The 23,817-nt window shown below is 36.2% G+C and overlaps 2 protein-coding genes across 3 annotated transcripts; both read left to right on the top strand.

Moving 5' to 3' along the window:
* Positions 1-124: 124 nt before the first annotated feature.
* Positions 125-7,605, top strand: CID7 (CTC-interacting domain 7). Its single transcript, XM_011627022.3, has 6 exons — positions 125-368; positions 2,717-3,549; positions 4,790-5,243; positions 5,551-5,621; positions 5,879-6,003; positions 6,990-7,605. The coding sequence occupies exons 2-6, from the start codon at positions 2,737-2,739 to the stop codon at positions 7,279-7,281; spliced, it is 1,755 nt and encodes a 584-aa protein (XP_011625324.2). The 5' UTR covers positions 125-368; positions 2,717-2,736; the 3' UTR covers positions 7,282-7,605.
* A 5,743-nt stretch (positions 7,606-13,348) lies between these two features.
* On the top strand, positions 13,349-21,065 carry GLYR1 (glyoxylate reductase 1). Of its 2 annotated transcripts, none has more exons than XM_088864186.1 (8): positions 13,349-13,535; positions 16,440-16,550; positions 16,663-16,764; positions 17,310-17,411; positions 17,715-17,830; positions 18,210-18,288; positions 18,659-18,790; positions 20,739-21,065. In XM_088864186.1, exons 1-8 carry the CDS (start codon positions 13,431-13,433, stop codon positions 20,832-20,834), a joined length of 843 nt encoding a protein of 280 aa, XP_088720312.1. In that variant the 5' UTR covers positions 13,349-13,430; the 3' UTR covers positions 20,835-21,065. The 2 variants fall into 2 exon arrangements, with proteins under 2 accessions (XP_088720312.1, XP_006849731.1); XM_006849668.4 differs by having other exon boundaries at positions 18,620-18,790.
* The last annotated feature ends 2,752 nt before the right edge of the window (positions 21,066-23,817 follow it).

Here is a 23,817-nt window from a genome sequence, read left to right as displayed (position 1 = left end):
GACTCACAGAAATGGCGTCCTATGGATAGATTTGGGTATTGTATGAAAAGATAAGGTGTATTTATGTCACAGTTTTATCTGAATAGACTGCTACTTAATTAGGGTCATCGGTCTATTAAGAACCAGTGGTGAAAAGAAGGGGTGGGGTTTTTTCCTCAGAAGAGTTTCTCTCTCTAAAATCTCTCTTGTCTTTCTTAGGTGGGTTTTCTCGCTCTAAAAGTCGTGGTTTAGAAACAGGAGAGAGAGAGAGGAGGGTTTTTGCTTTTCTTTTCTGTCGATCCAGAAAAATCAGAAACCCTAACAATTCTCCATGGACCTTTCTTCCTCGATCTTCCCTGTAAACTACCCTCCCATAAGTTTCAGAAAAGGTAACCCTTATTTCCGCTCACGATTCTTCTTCACTCTCTCTCTTTTTCTCTTCTTGGACTGTAAATTCTTGGTCCTGTGGGTTTTTTCTCTTTCTGATGATGAGTTATTTCCTTTATGGTCTCTGTATTTCAAGCGCATGCATAGATTGTTAAATGGCTAAAGCTAATGTTTTCTGATGAAAAAGAAGCTAGAACTAGTGTTCTTTTCTTCTTTGCAAGTGGTCGTGGTTTTGTTTACCTAAATTTTTGAACACTATATGCTGTATTCTTTGAATTACTCGGTAAATTTATGAAATAATATGAAAAAATGCTTTAAAGACCTGTAAAAACAGGTTAGTTCTTAATATATTTGTTAGAAATTATGTGATAGTTTAAAATATTTGAACCTTGCCAATTTTTGGAAGAGACTGGAAAGGATTAGTTGAAAGCTAGAGAGAGCGATGTAAAAGATGTGGAGAAGTGATGAAAAGATCTATAAGAGTAATTGTCAAAAAAAGAAAAAGATCTATAAGAGAAGAAGAAAGAAGAAGAGATTTCTGAAGAAATATGTGTCTGGTTTGAATCTTTCAGGAGTTTTTTGATATCTCTTCCTGAAAATCTGTTAAAATAACTTGAGGCTTGTCTTATATTTTGGAAGAGTTTTACAGTTTTACTCTTCTAGGGTTTCTCTCAGAAAAGATCAGTGGATTTTTTATGTAAATTTACCCTTCCTTAAAAAGAAAATTGTGTGTGAGATTTGGAAGCTGTAATAGAAATGTGTACCTGCAAGTTTAATGGTTATTTTTATCATATATTTTCTTGGAAGGAAATTAGTTATTTTGTTACGGTAGATAGTGTAGTATGTTGTGCTATGTTTTCCTTTTAGCTTATTACATGTGTCTTCTCATTGTGCTCTCTTTCATTTTATTTAACCTTGGTGGTACCTTTTATTGTTGCTTTCCTTTGGGTTAGCTGAATGGCTAAGATATTTGATTCAGAGGATATGTCTGGACATTTAATACAGATTTTAAAAATTCAAAAGTCTTTGATTGAGTGTATGCATTAGGATTGAAGCTATAAGGCTGATTATTTTTTTTGGACTGAAGAAATTTTATAAGTTTACCTGCATGCTTGTGATCTTTCTGTTTTATTTATTTGTGGACTTGCATTTCTGGTTTTCTGGTTCTTTTTTGTTGGTTCATGATTATCTGAGTTGTTTTTTATTTCATTTTTTGTCTTCTTTTTTGTCTTTAATAATTTTATTTGTTGGTTTTGATGTTGGTTTCCCTTTTAGAAATCTCTAGCAATGTTCGAAAATTCGGCGGGCCCCCCAACCGCCTAGGCGAAAAAAATTTAAAAATGCCTAGGCCAGTCTGGGCGGGCTCATTATGTGCCCTGCTTCTGGGCGCCTGCCTAGGCGGTCAAGGCGCCGCCTAGGCACTATTGTTCGGGCGCTCGCCTAGGCGCTGCCTTGTGACAACTTGTGGGCGGGCGGAAAAAAAACCCTCGGCAAGAGTAAAAAATTTAATTTCTTTCCCCAAAAAGGGGGATAAAAGGGTTTTAGGGGGTATTCTAAACCCCAAATGGAAAATTTGTGGCCTTTAGGGTGAGAAAAAGCCCCCAAGAACCGCTCTTTTGTGATTTATCGAAAGATTGATAAATTTTTTATTTTTTTGATTTTTTCCGAAACGAAGGCAATAGTTCGTGGGTGGATTTGGAGCTTCTAGTAGTTGATTTTGAGAACTTTTGGTGACCCAATAGACGAGGTTTGCACAGACATCAATTTAATTTTGATATTTTTAAAATATTATCATATTTGAAAGAGGGTTTTGATTTTATTTTACTACGACATGTTATGTTATGAGTCATGTGTTTTTATTTACTTCTTTGTTTTATTTTTATTTTTATTTATTTATTTATTTTTACGATATATTTACATGTTTGTAGTTAAAAGATTGATTTTTTGGTGATTAATTGTTTTTTTTTCTCACTTGGAAGATGTTTGGGGTGGGAGTGGGGGGTTTTGATTTTGGGAACAGCTATCATTTCTAATTCTTGTATAATTGCAAGTTACCATTGTGTTAATCAACACACTTTTAAATTAGCAGACTTCTATCCAGATAGTGCTTGCTATGGGATGTCTGTTTTCAGATTTTTGTAGCTTAATATTTCCAGATGATTTTATTTTGCATTGTGCTGATTTGGATAGGATTTATTATCATATCAAACTAATTCGAGTTACCAGGTATCACAATTTTCCAATTTTGGGACAGTTTTTGAAACAATGAAGCAACTGTGTCAAAATTATTTGATTTTTTGCTGATTTAATCTTATCATCTTTAAGCCATTCTATTTGATTTCCTTTTCAGGATTGGGGTGATTTGCTATTATGTCCTCCACTATCTCTTCCATTTGCATTCAGGAAAAGATGAACTTGTCAATTCAAGGTCTTCCCACTAAAAAAGATTCAAAGCCAGACTCTGTGATTAAGAAGCCATCACTAAACCCTAATGCAGCAGAATTTGTTCCGTCTTTCCTTAGAGCTCCCTCTCAAAGTGCTGACACTCCTGGTTTGTCAAGGGCCAATATCCCTGGAAATTCAGGCAAGACGATCTTATTAGATCGAACAGAGTCTAGTAAATCAGATGAAGAGGCCCACCAATATTGGTGTCAACAACTTCCTGATGATATTACCCCTGATTTCAACTCTTTAGGAGAAGAACTGCAAGGGCATGGGAACCTGTCAGTTGCCAATTTGTCCTTAAATGATGCTTTTGAAACACCAAGGTCTTCTTCAATTGGCAGTTTGGGGGGTGCTGGGCACTTATTGGGCAAGATACAGAACATAGCAGCTCACCCCCGTGATGAAATAAATGAGAGGCTTAGGTTTTCAATGCCTGCTTTGATGGAAGATCGAGGTTCGGATGGTTTTGTAGTGCCTAACTTATGGGAGAAGCGCTTCATGAGTCAGGACTCAAATCTCAACAAGGGAAGGGAGGGCCAGCTTTACAGTGGTGATCCCAGTGCTGGTTTCCTCAGTGAATTCCTTGGGGAACAACCACTTTTAGATGATGGTGATATAAACCCAGTGGAGTTCTTGGCGACTCAGTTCCCTGGTTTTGCGGTGGAAAGCTTAGCAGATGTGTATTATGCAAATGGGGGTGATCTGAGCTTGACTATTGAGATGCTTGCACAACTCGAGGTATACTTTGAAATCCGAGCTGTTATATTTTGTGGCTCAGTGCCTGGGCCATGTCCTTCTCTTGGAAAGTTTTGTCTGAATTCCTGCGATATCAGAAGCTGTAAGTCCATTATGCATCTTTTAGGACGTGGTGTGTCTTTGTGTTTTATGAGAGTAATGAGTGTATTTTTCAATCAGTACTCTAAAACCCGGAAGTGGGATTTGGACTGCCAACCCATTTTACTGATTTGGATTGGCCAAACTGGTGGAAATTTGGTTAAAATTTTGATAAAAAATAAGGATTCAGGCTCCCAAATTCGATCCAGATCTGCGATTGATTTGCATCTTTGGGATCTAAAACATTGTTTTCAATAATTCAAGAAAAAATAATTCCCACACTCCTTACAATGAGGTAATTGCTTTCTTCCTTGTCTTGCTATGAAATTATATTGAACTTATTAATATAAACTTAGCATTAAAACCAGTGTTTTAGAGGGCACTCGAGACCTGATGGTATGACCATAATGTATTGGAACCATTTGCACTGGAAACCCACCCACAAAAATGAAATCAATGGACTGTGGTGTTGGAAAAGGAGGGAAACTGTCAGAGGAAGCTCATTTAATACAATGGCTGACCCAGCAATCAAACTTGAGTTAAAACCTTTTGTTATTTTTCTTTGATAAGTAAGTCTGGACTAAATGACTCAAACCTGTTGAAAAGCTGTAATGCACCTCGTTAGTAATTTTGTTGGTTTAGTTTGGTCTTTGAAGCATGGGAATGTAAAGGTTTAATATTGGGCTATTTGGAAACAAATGTCCTTTTGGGAAATCACCTTCTAACGAAATGATGGATGGTGATGGAGATACTGAGACCTACCCATTTTGATCATGTGTCATTCTGATAAGTCCTACACTCTTTTCATGTCATTCCACCATTTCGTTGGATGGTGACGTTTCCAGTGGACTCTGGTTGTTTCATAGACATTTATAGTCTTCTTTCCCTTGAAGCATTACTCTGATGAACCATGACAGATCATGTGATGATATCAAGATGGATCTTCTGTTATTTCTTTCATCTTGTATTTTATATTAACCTTTGATCGATCAAATGGTAGGAGCACACATCAAGTTGTGCTCGTGAGCACAGACAAAAAAAGATGTGCACATAACAAAAGAAAAGTAAGTCTTTTGGAATTTCTTGTCTTTTGAGTTCTTTTGGTAACAAAAAAAGGATGGGTCTTTTATTTTTCTATGTACAGCTTCAAGTTGATGGTGGTCTGAACCAGAATCTAACCCCAAAGACCATGTCTGCTCCAAACCTTAGCTCACTAGACTTTCCAGCTCTCCCAGTGCCAGAGGCTCAGAATGGCCTTTCTCGCTACACTGGAGATGATCTCCATCAAGCATCCAACGCCTACCAATCTGATGATAGAGAAGGTTTCCTTTATGGGAGACCCAACTTCTCTAGCGCATCAAGAAGTGGGATTGACTTTGCAGCAGCTGTGAGAAAGCTTGCAACTCCGGATTCGGGTCAGTGGAAATATGAAAGGAATGGCTCTGTAGGGAGAAGTGTCGGCTCGAGTAGAAGCTCCCAACTTTCGGTTAGTTCTTTAGGTGGAAATGGGAGGTCAGTTACGGGTGATAGATCGCAAAACTATTCTCCAGCACGGTCAGCTCCTTTGGCTCCATGGCTAGAGACTGGAGATACAGTTGGTAAATATTTTGTAATATCTCTTTTACAGGAACGTGTTCTAGATCCAACGGTGAGCATCTTGATCAAATGATTGACGGTGGTGGCGAGAGAGAGTGGAACCAAAATGTAGACCATGTCCTGGTCTAGCTGGTCCAATTCTCTCGACATCACCGTCCTGTTCATTGAGCGGTGATGACCCAGATGGTGTATTACGCATGCTACAATCCATTGGATTGTGGTATACTTTCCCTTCAGTAATTCATTGGTTGAATAACGAACGGGTTGCTGCCATTATCTTGATTCTGTTTCTTTATGGTGAGATGTCAGCAAAGATGTATTCAGATTTGAGAGAAGAAGCTCGGGATCATGCACGCCTGAGGAATGCATACTTTGAACAGGTATGTTTATGTAGAAAAATAAAAACTTTTGTTTTGGGAAAAGACCTTAAGGGTCGTTACCATCCATTGAAATGATGACCGATGATGGATAAAGAGTAGAAGTTCGAGGCATGTCCTGTTCTGGTGGATCACACTCTCCATCACTATCCATCATGTAGTTGACTCTAATGGGATGTGTTTTTCCACAGTTCATTTGATTGTGCTATAATTGTCATCTTTGATCAATATCTGTTTGGATGCTCCATCTTTGGCAATAGGCACGAGATGCATATCTGATTGGAAACAAGGCTCTCGCTAAGGAGCTAAGCCTGAAGGGTCAATGGCATAATATGAAGATGAAGGCTGCTCATGGAAAAGCCAAAGATGCCATATTCCAACAGAGGTTAGTCATCTCTGGTGACCGTGTGCATTTGAATTTCATTTTCTTGTAAATTGGGACAAAATTTGTCGGGCTTGTCATGTGAAATCACAATTAACTGCCAACAATAAAAAAAATGTTTGACGATTAATTCAGAATGGTCGGATAATTGAATGTTTCTTTGTAGTATCACCGATTAACCTGCTCTATCATGGCAGTTGGGTTTCTTAGTTTTTGAAAGTCACAACTGATACTTGTTTCCAGGAGAGAAAGCTCCATTCTATATATATGGAAGGGAGAGCAAATAGGTGTATGACTTAAATTTCCAAAATCTATCCCTTTCTTTTTCTCTATTGAAACTTTCATCCCTAAACGTCTCTTTATTTAAAAATATATGTGTCTTTTATATACACAATGATAAATATTGCAAAAATATTGTATCCATCTTTCCTTAATAATTCCTTTGTGTTTTATCTAACTCTCGGTGTTAAACAATAGTCTATTATGGAGCATAGCAAAAATAAACAAAAAATAAAGGTAGAAGAAGTAGAATCATTGATTGAAAATTTTTAAAAGGTCTCTTATTTGCTAATTATGCTTACCAAGAAAAGGAATTATAAAAATAGGAATTTCTGTAATAATGTTCAGTTTTCCACAAAAAGAAACACCAAAAAGAGATATGGTTAGATAAAAAATTAAGGCTATAAAAATAGTTTTAAGCATATTAAAACAAACTTTTTGATCCAATATTTCAAAAGTTTCCATCTGATCTTAGCAGGAGAATCATGCAAGGCATGCTAGTTTTTTGGAGTTTTGATCTGTTATTAATTTTTAAAACCTTAATTGGCCAAAAAATATTTTCAAGAGAAGGAGAGTTCTTAATTGTCAAAATTTGTAGTGACTAAGCAAGTCATGAGAGAGAGAGAGAGAGAGAGAGAGAGAGAGAGGGAGGTTTGATAAATTCAAGTACTTGTTTTCAAGAGATAGAAGAAAACTCCCATCTTTTGTAGGAACCCATCGCCTTCAGAGTCTCATACCAGAGCGCAAGAGCGGCTGATCGACCTGCATGGTCTCCATGTGAATGAGGCCATCCATCTGCTCAAGCATGAGCTCGCCATCATTCGAAACACAGCAAGAACAGCCTCTCGTCGACTCCAAGTCTTGATCTTGGTGGGCACAGGCCACCACACGAAGGGCTCTCGACCTGCGAGGCTCCCCATTGCAGTGGAAAGGTACTTGATCGAAGAGGAAGGGCTTGATTACAGTGAACCTCAGCCTGGCCTTCTGCGAGTTGTGGTATAGTTGTGACTGTATAATTTAAAAGCACAGAAAAAGAGATGAAAGAGAAAAGGAAGAAAAAAGAAGAAGCATACAGATGAAACCAATCGAATTCTTGTATTTTTGTACATGGTGGGTGGAAGGGCGGCCTTAAATTGTTACAGGTAGGAGAAAAATGGGACTTCTTGTGGTCAGGGTTCTCACGAGCCCTTTTTTGCAGGGTTTCCTCTCTCATTGTGAAGAGGCAAGTCTGGAGGTTCCCGAATTCTTTTTTTTCTTGTTACAATTCAATTATTCAGTTCGTATTATCTTTGCAACAAAGGAGGCAATTGATTTTTTGTTCCGTTCCATTTACGTGCTCTCTCTTCTGTCTGTGTACGTATGTGTTGTGTGTGCGTATGTGTATGTGTGAGATTTGATGCAGGAAAAGCTAAGCATAGAGAGATTTGATGCAGGGAATGCAACAGTAGAGAGAGAGAGGGAAGAGAGTATTGACGCATGGAAAGCAAACAGTAGCTCTACTCATTTCTCTACTGTGTACCCCTCTGAGAGGGGGATTTGTTGCAGGGAAAGCAGCAATGGCGTGACTCATTTCGCGACTAATTTTATCTGCCATAATATTGAAGCTTTGACTGTGTCTGAAAAATTGCTGAGCGAGAGAGAGAGAGAGAGAGATTGATTTATGCACGAAAAAATTGCTGAGCGAGAGAGAGAGAGAGATTTGGTGGTTCTTGTTTTGTTATGTTTTGTTTTTTTCCCCTGGAAAGATGTTTTTCTTCTTAGGCTAATTTGAGCTGGCGCCTTTTTGGTATAAGATTTTGTCCTAAGAAATCGAAGATTTGATTTCAAATCTAGGCTCTGCTAAGACGGGAAGGTTGATTTGAAATTGCCATTTTGGGCTTGATCTGTTAAAAAAAAAATGGCGGATTTTGTTTCAAATCCAGGCATACTTTTTGGTTTTTCTGATATTTTTGTTTCTCTTTTTTTTAAAGATTTTTGTGGGCAGATTTGAAATCGACCTTTTTTAAGGGTTGGATATGTATTCAAGTAAAACTAATTATGGCTGATTTGATTTTAAATCTAGGCTATTTAATATTTCCTCTTAGGAGACATTTTTTTTTCCTTAGATTTATTTATTTTTATTTTTATTTCCTTGGATGATTATTTTCAGAAAAAAAAAAATAGAAATTTTAGTTTTCTAAGCCTCACCATATCTAGAAAGGGCAAGGGATGGTTTCTATACAAGTTTGAGACATAATTATTTTTTTCAAATACGTAAGAGGGTATAATTAGGTTATTCTCGTTGTTGGGGTTAATCTATGGGTTGAAAAGGTTCTATCCTATAATTTGGAGTCCTAAAGTTAATTTGAGGTAGGGTTTTAGCCGAAGGAGTAAATAAAGACATCCTACTCCTGCACGAGTAGAATATGTTTTTTGAGTATCATATTGAAGACGGCTCTTGCGCGCTAGTCGAAGAGACAGTTGATGTCAATCTGGCGAGGACAGCACAGCCCCAAGATGACGACTAAGCTGAAGGCTGCAGTCTTCAGACGAGAAACAGGTATTACCTCTTTTCTGGCTGAATACAGTGATGTCTTTGGATGGTCGGTCCCCATTCCTCCTTGGTGGAATAGCACCGCTTGGTTGTACGGTCCAATGCCAAGCCCGGTTAAGCAGGAATTGAGGAAAACGCATCCGGAGCTCTTTTCGGTTAAAAAATGCGGGATGGAGGTATCAAAATCAACCACTTAGCCACCCATACTTTCTATACTTCCCCCCCCTTACAGCATGGAATTTTTATCCTCACTCAACTATCCGGCTGTACAATTTTGATCACCGTTTGATTTTAGATCCGATATCTCACAAGTATTTTATTTTTAGTTTTTATATACAAATTGTATGAATATGAAATTTGGTACTTGACATCTTCTCATTGGGGCACATCTAACAAAAATATTAAAAATAATTTTTCGATAAACTATAATGACCAAAATACTTGGCGAAGTTTCAGGGGTATTTTCGTTATTTTATTTTATTGAAAATAAATTTTTTTATGTTTTTTGTTAATGCGAGTTTAATAAAGAAATGGATGTCCAAAATTTGATGTCAAAATAGTTTATAGAAAATAAAAATAAAAATAAAATAGCATAGAGATGTGATATCGTGATTGGGACAATCTTAGCCCTCCATTTAAAATGGACGGTTCGATAAAAGGGAGGATAGAACGGGGAAGCATAAGAAGCTTGTTCGTTATACAAACCAAGACAAATAACCACCCCAAGGAAAATTGAAACTACCCTAAATCCTACTTCTTTTTGGTTTTTCTACTGTTTGTTTTTATTAACAAAAGACGAGCAAAAATATATTATTTCTAAGTGAAATTTATAGAAATATATTTTATTTATAAATTTTTAACAACTTACCCATTTTCAATTATTGGCTAGTTATTTGTATTTCAATGAGATTTTTGGAATTATCAAAGATGGATAAGTAAAATATGGAAAATATAGAATAAAACCATTTATCTATGGTACAAGGTGAGCATTGGATGTGGAATTGGGTAGCTGCAATTATTCCATTGAATAAGTTAAAACTTCAAAAAAAAAAAATCGCGAACTTTGTAACACATCCAAGCTATCAAACTTCACATCGGATGATCGTAAATAAATGTGATTATTTTGTATAATGGTAAATGGTCTCATTGTATACAATCCCTAAATAAAAATAATTTATTTTGATAATTTTTTAATTTTATTTGACAAAAGCAAATGAAGCCACCCATAGTTGTTGGTCTCTAAAATAAAAAAAAAAGGCATAGCTAATGGAGGGTATTGCCATGCAAAAGGTTAATATAATAGAATGAATATTGCCATTTAAGAGTGAATATATATAAAACAAGAAGAATAAGAGTGGGCAATAAGCTGTTGGAAAGAAAAAGAGATTTAATAGTTCAATAGACAAATCACTTGCACTTGTAACGTCATGTTCGCTTTGAGTCCAATTTTCGGTCTCTCTCTCTCTCTCTAGACCCCTCTTTCTCTCTCTAAAGACCCAACATATGACCTGTTGGCCTCTCTGTACACGTCACCATCCAACATTCTGAGGGACTAAGAGTATAACGTGGCAAAAATTGGAGTGTTATGGTTGACCATATGACCAAATTACCCTCACTATTATCCTAATGACAGGAAGGTGGTAATCCAACTTGATAAACCACTAATTTCTTTGTTTATGTCTGTGTTTTGTCCTTGCTCTCCTTGTCTCTTCGTTGGCTATACTATTGAGTGCGGTTTGTATAGAGCCGAGGCTCTAAACAATCGAAGTAAATCCGCACCTTCAAGTAGCATCGACGAATTTGGTTTCAATATGCAAATATTTGTGAAAGCTTTAAAATATATTTTTATTTTTAATTATAAAATTTAAAGCTTAAAAAATAGTGTAGATCGAGTAGATCTATGAAAACTTAAAAATCTTGAAAATTGACGGTAAAAAAATGCGCTAAAAGATGCACTATTTCTAAAATTTGAAATCTATTTTTTTCTTGTGTCCATGCATCTTGATGTCAAGATGATCAATTTGAGAATATTTGAGCATCAGACAACCTCTTCTAGTGAAATTTTTGAAGTAGGTTCTAATTTGATTGTTTAGGGCATTGGCTCTATATAAATTTCTTCGTGTCAATCTCTTTTTGTTGGAGTATTTTATTTTGTAGGGTTTGTATTTTATAAGATCATTTCTTTTAATATAAAGCGGTCACAATTCACATTAGTCCCTCTGTCGTCGAATTAGATAGTTTCGGGGTTTATCATAATATTTAACAAATTTTTATGTAGCTTTGAGGCTGTTAATGGCATACTTTGAGCCACTCGATTTCAAATCTGATTGCGAGAGTAAAAGTAACTTTCAAGTATTAAAGGTAAGTATTCTCTTCATATGTTTTATTATGTTTTTCAATATACATAATACATCGAAGCGCTAATATACATACTCAGAAATTTGCATGGTTTAAAATATTATACGTCTTTTAAAAAATAGAATATTTTAGAAATAATTGATTTTGAGTTCTTAAAAGCCTTAATATACAATCCACTAAATAGATATGGCATAAAAAGTGACAAGCTAATATTATCTTATATTATGATATATGGAAGTCACAATTACTTAGTTGTTAAATATAAAATTTGACAGCCAGCTTGAGGTGCGTGATAAAAATAAACGATCTTATTGTATATACTTTTTCAAAGTATATTTAGGATGTTGAGTCCAATCAATGTCACACTTCAAGCCCCTAGATTTCATGTCCAATGGCCATGATCGATTTCAACTGCCAAATGTAAATTCTCATTGTATCGTTTTCATGTGTATTGGAATAAATGAGATATTTGATTTTATTTTGACCATATTCTTTTATTAATCAATCGTAGAATTACAAAGCTCAGATCATAACAACACGGTTACATCATCAGAAATTACAAAATCAGGGAGAGAAACACCCTTTTTTTGCTAACACGTCCGCTATTTCATTTGCTTCCTTGTATACATAAAATGAAAGTCCCAATAAGGCCACTTAATCGATAATTTGTAACAAAAACTTCCTCATTTGCCTTGGAATCTTTTTCTCCTTCTTACACCACCTAATGGTATTTAAAAATCCCACTCCACTATAAATAAAGAGCCCATCTGCTTATCTTTTATAATCTTCAAACCTTATAGCGACCAAGTTATTTCAGCCGCATTTGTAGTCATATTCCCCGTAAGGACCTGCATGTACAAAAAATAATATTTTCATTCCAATCTCTAACTACCCCTCGATTCCCGCCACATCTGAACTATCGATTAAACTCTCATTAAAATTCAACTTAAAACATCCTTGCAACGGAGGAATGAATAAGATCCACATGTATAAAATCCGGGTTTAAGTGGCATAAATTTAGTGCGGCTTGAGTATATTATTATTCAAGACCAATATTGCCTAAGGGCCATAACATTAGCAGTTCTTTTTTTAAAAAAAAAAAATTGTCTAGGGGTCATTCCCTTAAGCACCCAGTTTCTATGAGGCCAAGCCTGCCTATGTAGAAATACGGGCCTATTAATAAATCTATTTTTGTGATGGATTTTTGGATTTAATTTTTAAGGACATGTATTATCTAATATGGAGATCATGAATATGAAAAAATAAGTAAATTTTAAGAACTAGAAATAATAATTCTACTAAAAAAACATTTGGACCATTAGTTTCTATTGTTTTTAGATGGAACACCTACTTGCCTCCATCTTTAAGATGGATGCTTTACATTTTTTGGACTGCATATATAGTCATGCGGTCGAGCCCGCATGAAACAACTTTCCTTCCCTTAACCATGGTCGGAATAGCCGAAATACTGCATGCTTTAGAATTGAGTGTGGTTTGTATAGAGCATAGGCTCTAAACAATCAAATTAGAGCGTACCTTTAAATAGTATCAAGAAATATGGTTTCAACAATGGAAATCTTTGTGATAGCCTTAAAATATATTTTCATCTTTATTTATAAAGTTTAAAGCTTGAAAAATGGTGTAGATAGACAAATCTACGAAAACTTGAAAATCTTGAAAATTGACGGTCAAAAATGCATTACAAAATACATTATTTTCAAAACTTGAAATCAATTTTCTTTCTCATGTCCATGCATCTTGATGTTGAGATGATCAATTTGAGGAATTTTGGGCATCAAAATAATCTCCTCTAATGAAATTTTTGAGGGAGGCTCGAATGTGATTGTTTAGAGCCTCGGCTCCATATAAACTTTTCCCTTCATAATTTTACAGACGGAATAGCCGAAATACTGCATTTTTAGAATTTTACCGAAATTTCAGCTGGACGGCGAAATCACCGAAAATTATACAACCACTAGATTTGAGTTGCAATTGCATTACCAGTTGGATTTCTTTGACATTACGGTATAGTTAGGGAGTATTATAGTCATTTCGTCTGGCCTGATCATTCTTGGAATAAAAAATAATTATTAGTAATTAAACACCACAAAGGAGAAAAATAGTGAAAAAGAACACGATGGTCGAGCTTTAAACAGTTGAGACTTGAGACTGTAGACAGAGAGAGAGAGAGGTTTTTGCAGTCTAGAGAGAGAGGGGAGAACAGAAGCTTTGGCACCCTGAGTGTGAGAGAGAGACAGAGATGGAGGTTGGATTTCTGGGCCTAGGTATAATGGGGAAGGCCATGTCCCTTAATCTCATCAAAAGTGGTTTCAAAGTGACTGTCTGGAATAGAACTCTTTCTAAGGTACTACTGTGTTCTTTGTTACCACTCGCTAATTTTTAATGGGTTTTTTTTCTTTTTTAAGATGGGTTTTTCTTCTTTTTGTTCAAGCCAAATAAAAATGGATTTTCCGAAGCGTGCATTTTTTTGCTTCATTTCTGCATGAATTATATGTTTGAATTTCTTTATATTCGTCTTCCTAGTGGATCTATTCTCCTGTTTAGAATTATTATGCTTCTTTCATTATTCCTGTATGCATGGTTTCCTTTTCTTCTTTTCTTGAAATGAAATTGGAAGCCTATGCAACATACCGTTTGTTATGATTTTTTATTTTTTTATTTTTCATATTTGATCATTTCACATGAATTTAATTCCATAATGGGATCACTATTATTGCTTACAATTGTCAACTCTTCAAAAGACAACACTGAATTAGTGACTTTTCATCCATTTGTCATCTTCCAATACTTTTGTGAATGTGTTGTTAGCATTGATTACTTGCTATTCTTTTTTGTTGTTTGCATATTTCTCTTTGAAACTTTTGCTACCCTCAAAGATGCATTGCATAAGTGTTCACTAAAAATGGTCGTAAGTCGAAAGTAAATAAGTTAAATGCATACTTCATTAGGTTGTGGTGATAATTAAGAATTGATGATAGCTTGAGCTGAAGTTAGTTGAAGACGAACAATATATTATCCAAAATAAGCACCAAATTATTCCTTTTTTTTCTCCCTTAATTTTTATTTCAATCAGCAGGTTCCAAAATACTGCTGTAATAGTAAAATTATTGTCAGTAAAAGGTTCGGACAATTGATCATGAAGTGCTAAACAATGTATTTGACTGGAGTTGCCAACTATTAGGGTTTATTAAGCTCTTTCCTAGGTCAGTTAGGTGTGATCATTTGTTTGAAGAGTTCACGTCTTAGCTTGCTTAGTGGCTTGTTCCAGTTAGTTGGTTGCATCAAACAGGTGTACCCATGGTTTAACTCATTTTCTTGTAGATACATTAGAGAATTTTTGACATCTTTGGCTCAATCAGTTGTGAGTTATGTAAACATAGTTTTTGCAATAAGTAGAAGATTCATCATCAAGAAATCCCTTTGTATTTCCATGCATTAGGATGGGAAGGCCAATGATTCTCAGAGATTCACTAGTTCGATGTTCTATTCTCTAGGAAGCCCTTGCGAGTGGCATGTAACTTAAAGATCTGTTAAAGCTGGTGGAGGGGCAATTATACAAGAAAGTCCATTTCTCATTTTTCTATTAAGCTATAAAGAATTTGACTCAGATATGTGTGTAGCATCCAACATGGTTACAATTGTTAGAAATACCCTCCCACAAATTTGGCCTTTTAAGTCACAAAGGTCAATAGAGGGGGTGGCTTTCTATGTGAGATTAAATGTCTCTAGAGTCACTTTTCAACAAAGCTGTCAGATATGTGTTTGTGTCCATGGTGTGTCTCATGTGCCAAAAACCTTGGACACGCGTGTCCAAGTTATATAGCTATTGAGGTGTAGTGTGTGAATTGGATAGGTCCTAAAGGGAAAATTGATCTTCAAGTATTCAAATTTTGTTTAAAATTGAAGTTTATGACTCAGGCCTCTTTGAATCTGACATTGGCACATCCTTAGTTTTGGTTTCTGAGAAGTTTTGTTAAAGGGCAAGTTCTATTGCTGCACAAAAATAAGTTTTTGATTTGAACAAGGTCACAACTTTGCACCTGGATGGTTACTCTATGACATTCTTCCAGGTTCATTGTGATATTGTAAGGGATGACTTGATTCTTTGGAGTTCTTTTATGATTTTTCACTTCAGAGGCCAACCGTCAAATGCCACGTCTATCTTCCTAATACATTACCATTTGAATTCATACCCATTGTCCTAGGGGCAGTCATTGTTTCTTTGGGATAAAGGCATGTTTGTTGGAGTGAGGGAATTCACAGGTTGCATTGTTTCTCATGCAAAGGTGGTGCCAACAAAGTTGAGATATTGCTTTGGTTGGCTTTGTTCAATGGACTTGAGGCACGGAGGTAGGTTAGGGATATATTCGTTGATAGATAGGGGAAATGTCTGCACTTATCTGGATCAGGATTGTGGGCTACCTGCTTGGTAGGATGGAATTTGATCATCGACTAACAATTTTTTAATCGTCTATCCCTGATTTTTTTCATGATCATCTTTGATACTTGAGTCTCCTCATTGGAAGGCCAGTAAAAAAAGAGATTAACTGAAGATTTTAGGTTGCACCCAGGCGTTGCATTGTCTTGCTTGTTTATCACCACTAACCCTTTGGTTTTCTGCATGCCTTCACCCTTTAGGTGGGAAACTTACGAAAATTATAGAGGGTGCTGTAAGGAGACAGACCTTATGAAAGACATGGGCATTGAATTTCCCCTCTCTTTGGAAATGCTTTATAACAACTGCAGATCAATGTATAATAATTTCACATAGATGCTTTTTACTTTGATCTTCTTTTCTACTGTTAGACACTGCATATAGTTTATTGTCATTAGAATTCATCGTGTTGAAGCACCTTCTAATGTACATGTGGCTATGTGCGCGCAAACACTTTGTGCAACATCCAGTGCATGCTTGATCAAGTTGGAATAATAATCACCCTTCTGGGGTTGAGGAATGAATGTGTTTACCATTTCAGCTTGTTTTCTTTCAACATATTATATTGGTATAATAGTTTTTCAATTGAAAAAAACAAGGGAGAGAGAGAGAAAGAGAGTAAATTCATTAGGATAATATTTAATGAAAGCATCGATTGCATATTTACTAGGCAAATTACAAATTATGAGGTGTTATATGTCTTCAGATGATCTGTATAAGTCATCATGTTTTCAAGTTTTTTTTTTTAGTAGTATTACTTTGTTCGATGAAATTTTTGCAGTTTTGGTTCTAATTCTTTTTGGCTCCTTGCAGTGTGAAGAGCTTGCAAAGCTTGGTGCCTCAGTTGGAGAAACCCCAGCAGCCGTTGTAGAAAAGTGTAAATATACCATAGCAATGTTGTCAGATCCTTCTGCTGCACTTTCGGTTAGTACATGATTTTTCTTTCCCTTCGTTTTTTTTAATATTTAAATTAAGAATATACTCCGTGGCTTCTAAGTCCTCATCTAGACCCTTTCATTTTGGTAAATATTTGTAGGTCATTTTTGACAAAGGTGGTGTTCTTGAGCAAATATGTCCTGGAAAAGGTTATATTGACATGTCAACGGTGGATGCTTCTACCACATCAAAGATCAATGAGGTTTTATGCTGCCTTTTTAAAATTGATGCAATTTAGTGCTTCTTAGATCTGGCAGCTTTAAGTTTGAATTTTGTTCCTTGGATGATAAAATAAGCAGTCTAACACCAACAGCTTTGTAGATATCAATTTATTGAAGGTTCAGAACTTCAGATAACCATGACAGCCAGTATTTAAAGTGATTTTCTATTTTTGATGTGCCATGATATAACAAAGTATGAAAGTCCAAGTGCAAATTAGTTTAGTCTTGGCTAACAAGAAAAAAAAAAAAAAGGAAAATGATGAAAATCTCCAAGGCTCGTAGATCTAGAACAAAACCTGCTTTTGACACAATTCAAATAGAGACAAATGGGTTGTCGTGGGTGTAGTCAAAATAGGACATACACTAATAGTCGTTTTTTCTGAATTGATTTTATAATAATATATGAAACCAATGAAGAAAATTTATGAAGTCATACAAGCTAGGTTGGATGGGTTGTTCTACAATTTTCCAAAGTCTATTGGTATGCTTACCTGAAGAGTTTACTCTGATTGTTCTATTCATGCAGGTAGTTTCTGCAAAGGGTGGGCGCTTTCTTGAAGCTCCCGTGTCTGGAAGCAAGAAACCTGCTGAAGATGGTCAATTGATCATTCTTGCTGCTGGTGATAAGGTATGTGATGGTCTGGGTGTTCCCATGATCACATTCTTAAGTGTTACCTTTGTAGGTTACCTTTTACACACACGCACACATGCACACACAAAGGTACACGCACACATTCTTATGCACATGTGCTCGCAGCAATGAAGTTAAGGACTGCCTCACCTTGATTCCTAATCATGTTGGTCTTCAAGTTTTTTCTTTGTTTTAACTTTTAAGGAGGGGTTAGACCAGATGGATTTTATTTTAAATAACTATTAATGATGCAAAAAAAACTATTAATGATGCATGTTTCTGGAATGGTTCGATATTCAGGAATTGTATGAGGAAATCATTCCAGCTTTTGATGTTATGGGAAAGAAGTCATTCTATTTGGGGCAGGTTGGGAATGGGGCCAACATGAAGCTTGTTGTCAACATGATAATGGGCAGGTAAAGGCTGCCCTTGACTGTGCATATATCTTTTCATAATTTGGGGATCATTGGTTCTCCTTCCCTCGACTAATAAGCTAATTTGTCACATGGTCAGTTATGATTGAGCTTGCGTTTGTTCACATGGCATGCTTCCCTAAAATCACCAATAGTTGATTGTTTGCTTGCTTTATTGAAGCATTCCATCTTCTTTGTGGTCGAGTACAATAACAGCCATTGTAAATTGCGTATCTGCTCTTGTTAGTTTTTGTTTATTGTTAAATGTGTTCGTTACTTTTATTTGAATGTTAACTTGAGCTGCAAACACTACATGTTTTTAGTCATTCTTTTCTCCAATTAGTTGGTGTTTCTGAAAGTAAAACTATAATTCTCTCTCCAGTATGATGAATGCATTCTCAGAAGGACTTGTTCTAGCAGATGGAAGTGGACTGAACCAGAATACCCTTCTTGATGTCCTGGTATTGATAATTGAATCCTTTTCTTTCCTATAAGAACCATTTTTATGCAAATATTATCATTGTGTAATTCTGGGAACAATATGCCATGATTCAACAGGGTATGGCATATGGTTCTCTATGGCATCACATTCCATTCTTGATATCTGGCAGTGGAGATTAACTGTGTCTTGGTGACACTGCAGAAGTTAATCCCCACCATTTGTCATCAGGAACTTTCGGTGGATGCCCTTTCCGAGTATAACATAGTCCAGTTCTATGTAGCCATCTATTTGTTGGTCTTATTTTTTGGCAATAAGCATAATGTTAGGACTTGAGATGGAATATATGATAGGCCCTTGGTGGAATGGCAAACCCGATGTTTGCACAAAAGGGACCAGCCATGATCCAAAGAAGTTACCCTACTGCTTTCCCATTGAAGCATCAGCAAAAAGATATGAGATTGGCTATTGCACTCGGGGACCAGGCAAACGTATCCATGCCGATTGCTGCTGCAGCCAATGAGGTAATGGCTGATTCTTCCCACTTCTCTCATTGTGATTGCTATTTCTACCATAGCTACTACTACAAATGTTTTTTTTCTTCTTTTTGATAAATACTTTATGATAATGATATTTTGGGAAAGACTGCAATGAACTCCCTGTGTTCCCTCTATTTTCATTGATCAGTTGGGCTTTGAAAATTATATAGTTCTTGTTAATGAATGCTCGCCATGATACGGTTAATCTCCACCATCTATATTGGAGAATGGGCAGTGGATGCCCCATCTGTGTACCATATGTCATTAGAGCCTTTCCATGCTATACCTTTTCGTGATGAGAATCATAGAATAGTAATACTATGACGATGATGATGATGGATGATGAATGTGTCTTATCTGCCAGACATCAGTGCTTAATGTATTTATGGGATGTAATGCATATTTGCTATCGAGTAGGGGCCAAAGATTTGGTTCTCTTAAATGAGTAGCCAAAAAGTTGCATGGCTATCTTACAGATTATGAGTTGTCTAAGCAAACAAAAATGGTAAAATAGGCACTGCACTTACTTTAGAGCATGTAATTGTGGTCCTGTGGGAGCATATTATATATTTACTCTCACATGCAAGCGCTACTTAGGGGGACTTTTCAGTCTGAAATTTTGCGATCCACCTTAGAATCGCCATATGATTATTTTCAAAAGAAAAACTTATATTGCGAGTTCTTAATTAGTTCGCTTTCACCGTCCAAAAATTAGATGGTCTCTACTTGGTATTAGGATGTTATTATTTTCAAGCACATACATAGTAAATTTGAATTAAAATTTGAGAGTGCAAGAATACTTCTAAATTGGGTTTTACCTGGGGGAGTGATTGGGGGAAATGCTCGCATGGGAGCATAAAATCTTTGACATGTCTGTATTTCTATTGGGGGGTGTTTCTTAACATTGTGATTTTCTTAAAAAAAGTAAAAAAGGTCTGACATTGTGATTTTCTTTAAAAAAAGTGAAAAAGGGGGACCTTTTGGTCTCTCCCCGCACATACAATTTGTGATTGGAGACCCATAGTGATCTAATTTTGATGAGACGGTTGAGGATAAGATGAGAGCAATGTCCACGGGAAGACACCACCTATGTTTATCATGCTATATTTTATATGTGATTTGTTGTATGCTAACTATTTGCCATCCAATCAACATGGGATAACTTGAATCATATCTATGAGGAGACACATAGATAACTCACCCTTCAAAATAATAATGTATATTAATAGTGGATGTTGATAGTGTTTGTTATTGGAGGGTGTAACCGTATGCACATATCCCAAAGCCAGTTGCCGTTTTTGAAATTATGGCCCCCATAGGACATCTTAAATTAGGGTGCGGTTTGTATGAGGTGTCTACCTTATATTAATAAGGCACACCCCTAAGTTTTGCCAGAAGATATAGTTCTGGTGTTGAAAACCTTATGCGGGCTCTAAAATCCGAGTTCAGCTCTAATTGTGAAATTTAAATTAGAAAAATGGAGCAGACCAAATATTCCTATAAACACCTGAAAAACTTGAATGTAGACTGCTCGGATAACTTGTTACGATGTGCACTACTTTTAGGCTTGAACTTTTTTTTTTATTTTTATATCTATACATTTCAAGGTCTAGATGATCAATTAGAAGGTTTTCGATCTTCAGAATACCCTTTTCTAAGGTATTTTTGCGGTGTATCTTGCTTCTGCAGTATAAGGTTGCAACCCTACATAAACTTTTTCCCTTAAATTAAGCCTTAACTGGTCATTTCAAGAGAATACCAGGGCTTTTTTCTTGCCTCTCATCTGCCAGTCAATGAAAATAAATCAGTGGCATGTATCATAATGACACCTTTGGATAAGATCTTGTAAAGGAATTGGGTATTTTGGTAATTTTGTTTAAACAATCCTTCTACTGAGGTTTTAGCTGACTGGCCTTTGTGCTCTGTGAAATAGGCTTTCAAGAAGGCCAAGGGCATGGGTCTTGGAGACCATGATTTTTCAGCTGTTCATGAAGTGGTAAAGATCCCAGAAAATGCAAGTGGAAAGTGATATATTGAATCCACTCATGGAAGTGGGTTATGTCTTTCTTTGTTTTTTATTTTCTCTTCCTTTAATGCTTCTCTTCTGGAGGTATGGTGTTGCTTGTTTGGCAAACAATATTTTGTTGAAACTAATTGTGGGTGAGAGAGAGAGAGAGAGTGTGAGACTCAAGCATCACATGGGCAATTGAACATTTTCCAACTCTCGTCTTCATAATGCTAAATTGACTATAATTATGAATAATGATAACTTCGGACCTTGTGACAAGTGATGGAAATTTGGCCTTTGGGCTGGTATGAGGGCCGGGGTTAAAAATAGTTCCGGGCCAGGCTCGGGCCACTTATCATAAATTCGAATCCAAATTTTCAGGCTGGGGCAGGACCATGCCGACCTTGCACATTTTTGGTCCAATCCCGGGCCAGGCCCATTACCTGCCATTGACAAGAGGGGAGGGGTCGCCCACAGAGAGAGAGTGTGTTTTACATGATCGTCCATTCATATTTTCTCCTGGCTGCAATAACTCCATGAAAAGATTCTAAGTTTGTAGGCCAAAACCCATACTGATAAATATTTTTTAGTCCCAAAATGGGATTTATTTGCCCATTCCTCAAATTATATGCATAGGGTCGGTCCAATTCATAGATAAATGTGTCACCAAACAAAATGAATGGTTGTTTAGGCCAATCCAAGAAGTAACCTCTGTGTTATTCGTCCAAGAACTCGTATGTTGCACCGAGATCAAAATTTTGAGCCTCACCAAGACTTGGATTTTGCAGTCTTCGTACGCCAAGGAGAAACGATCATCCCACCTCACAATGCTGAAGTAACAATCACTATATGCCTCCCGAGGCCATGGCCGGACCGAATTGATCTCGCCTTCCTCTCTTTTCAAGTTAAAAACCATCAGATGAGTCCGATTCATGTAGTACCAAGCGTGGCCAATACACACGATACCGTAAGTTCTTGAGAATAGAATGCTGAGCATCTGCACCTTTCTTGATCTTCTCCATTGCCCGGTCCATGACTTGAATACTTAGGAAACGAAGGCAATCAATTCTATGACGGAAATGTACTTTAGCAAAGATCTTAAAATTGTAGTCCTTGGGATCAAAATAGAAGCCCTTATCTTCAGATTCTCGATGAATGGGCCACTCAGACAAGCGGCCTCCCTGATTAGGAACATTGAATATATTGGAAGGTGACTGTATTGGCCGGGATGGTCGAGAAGGCGTAAATCATCCTCTGACCAAGAGTAAATTCTACTGTCAGGTATCATGCAACACAAAATGCCATGGCTGCAAACCATGTAACAAACCTCAGTGAACTGTAAGAGAAACTTGAAATTATGGTGGAGCACAACACCATCGTCATGAAATGTTTGGTCACGATGACGATGCGGACCTTCGTGGAGAGCAGTGGGATGGGAGGAAGGGAAGCTGTAATGGACTCGAGCAAATGAATAAGAAGAGAGTACAGAATTCCAGTTTTTAGACGGTCTTGAACTTGCAGATGAATTGTGCAGTCAACTTGGAGAGGATTTCAATGGCTCTCTCTTTCTCCTTTGCCTCTGATATCTCCTCTTTCAAGTTTCCACCAATAATGTCAAGCTTAGAGAGGAAAATAAAACGAAAAGAAAAGGAAAGGAATATAATCCAAATCACTTGCTATATACACATGATATTCCCCTGTTGATGATGGAAAATAAAGATTTATCAATGAATTTTTGTGTGATTTCAATAAATAAATAAGTAAATAACCGATTTGACTACGCTTAGCAATGAATCAGGTCAACCTGGACCTAGACCCAACTCAGGTGTAGGATTTTGGACGTGGATTTGATCCATCATGTCCAAAACTTGGACCCAGACCCAACCCAATTGGGATTTTGGTTCAAAAAATAAATAAAATAAAATATATATATATATATATATATATATATATATATATGAAAAAGTCTTTTCAACGCCTATAGCAGAAATGAATAGTGATTTCACCTACCCTCATCACCATCCAAATTTCATCTCGTGGTCACGATTGTCCGGTAGTGTTTTATTTTTCATTTTTTTTCTACAAGTCGGAATGACCTAAAATTTGAAAAGTATGTACATCTTATTGAGACGCATCTAATAAAAATATAAAAAAAATATTCGCAAAAAATAAATTGACCAAAATACCTCTGAAACTTTTGGAGGGTATTTTGGTCAATTTTTTTAATGTAAAATATTTTTTTTTATAATTTTCAAAGATTCCCCTATTTTTGATCATTTTCGAAGATTCCCCTATTTTTGATGAATACACGCTCCAAATTTTAAGTCATTCCGATTTGTAAAAAAAACAATGAAAAATGAAACACTACCGGATAATTGTGACTGTGCGATGAACTTTGGACGGTGATGGGGATAGGCAAAATCACTGTTCATTTTTGCCTATAGGTGTTGCGTAGCGTTTTCCTATATATATATATATATATATATATATATATATATATATATATATGAGAAGTGCTAGTATAGGCTCACTAGCCTACAACTACATATACACCTAATGGTCCATATTTGAAATTTAAGTTTTTTTCTACAAATCCAAATCATGTGAAATTTTAGGCGTCTATTCTTCTCATCAAAATGTACCTAATAAAAATATTAAAAAAATAATTTATAAAATTAACTAAAATACTTTTGAAATGTTCAAGGGATATTTTGGCTAATTTATTTTTCACCAAATATTTTTTTAATATCATAGGATTTGAGATGATATGACTTTTTGGGATGATGCCACTATCTTTATGAGAAGAGAACCAGTCTGCTGCTACCGCCAAAATATTTGATCAACGTTGATAGATCTGTACTAATACTATCAAAGGCCCTTCTATTTCTCTCCTTCAGTATGCTCTAAAGTATGTGAACCCAAATAGATCTCCATAAGATAGCACCCACCTTCGAAATACCTGGAGAAAATCTATTATACATAAACATCTTAACACTTTGTAAGA

This window comes from Amborella trichopoda, chromosome 4 (genome assembly GCF_054954075.1).
Source record: "Amborella trichopoda isolate Santa Cruz 75 chromosome 4, AtrichopodaSantaCruz75HAP2 v2.0, whole genome shotgun sequence".
NCBI classification, from domain to species: domain Eukaryota; kingdom Viridiplantae; phylum Streptophyta; class Magnoliopsida; order Amborellales; family Amborellaceae; genus Amborella; species Amborella trichopoda.
This window is presented reverse-complemented; position numbering and strand designations above follow the sequence as displayed.

Bases quoted from the DNA above. Each gene is read 5' to 3' on its own strand.
- GLYR1 (XM_006849668.4), top strand. From the start codon at position 13,431: ATGGAGGTTGGATTTCTGGGCCTAGGTATAATGGGGAAGGCCATGTCC. The intron at 16,551-16,662 runs GTTAGTACATGA...AAATATTTGTAG, and splicing joins ATCCTTCTGCTGCACTTTCG to GTCATTTTTGACAAAGGTGG. The intron at 18,289-18,619 runs GTATTGATAATT...AATATATGATAG, and splicing joins ATACCCTTCTTGATGTCCTG to GCCCTTGGTGGAATGGCAAA.
- CID7 (XM_011627022.3), top strand. From the start codon at position 2,737: ATGTCCTCCACTATCTCTTCCATTTGCATTCAGGAAAAGATGAACTTG. The intron at 3,550-4,789 runs GTATACTTTGAA...TTCTATGTACAG, and splicing joins AGATGCTTGCACAACTCGAG to CTTCAAGTTGATGGTGGTCT. The intron at 5,244-5,550 runs GTAAATATTTTG...GTGAGATGTCAG, and splicing joins AGAGACTGGAGATACAGTTG to CAAAGATGTATTCAGATTTG.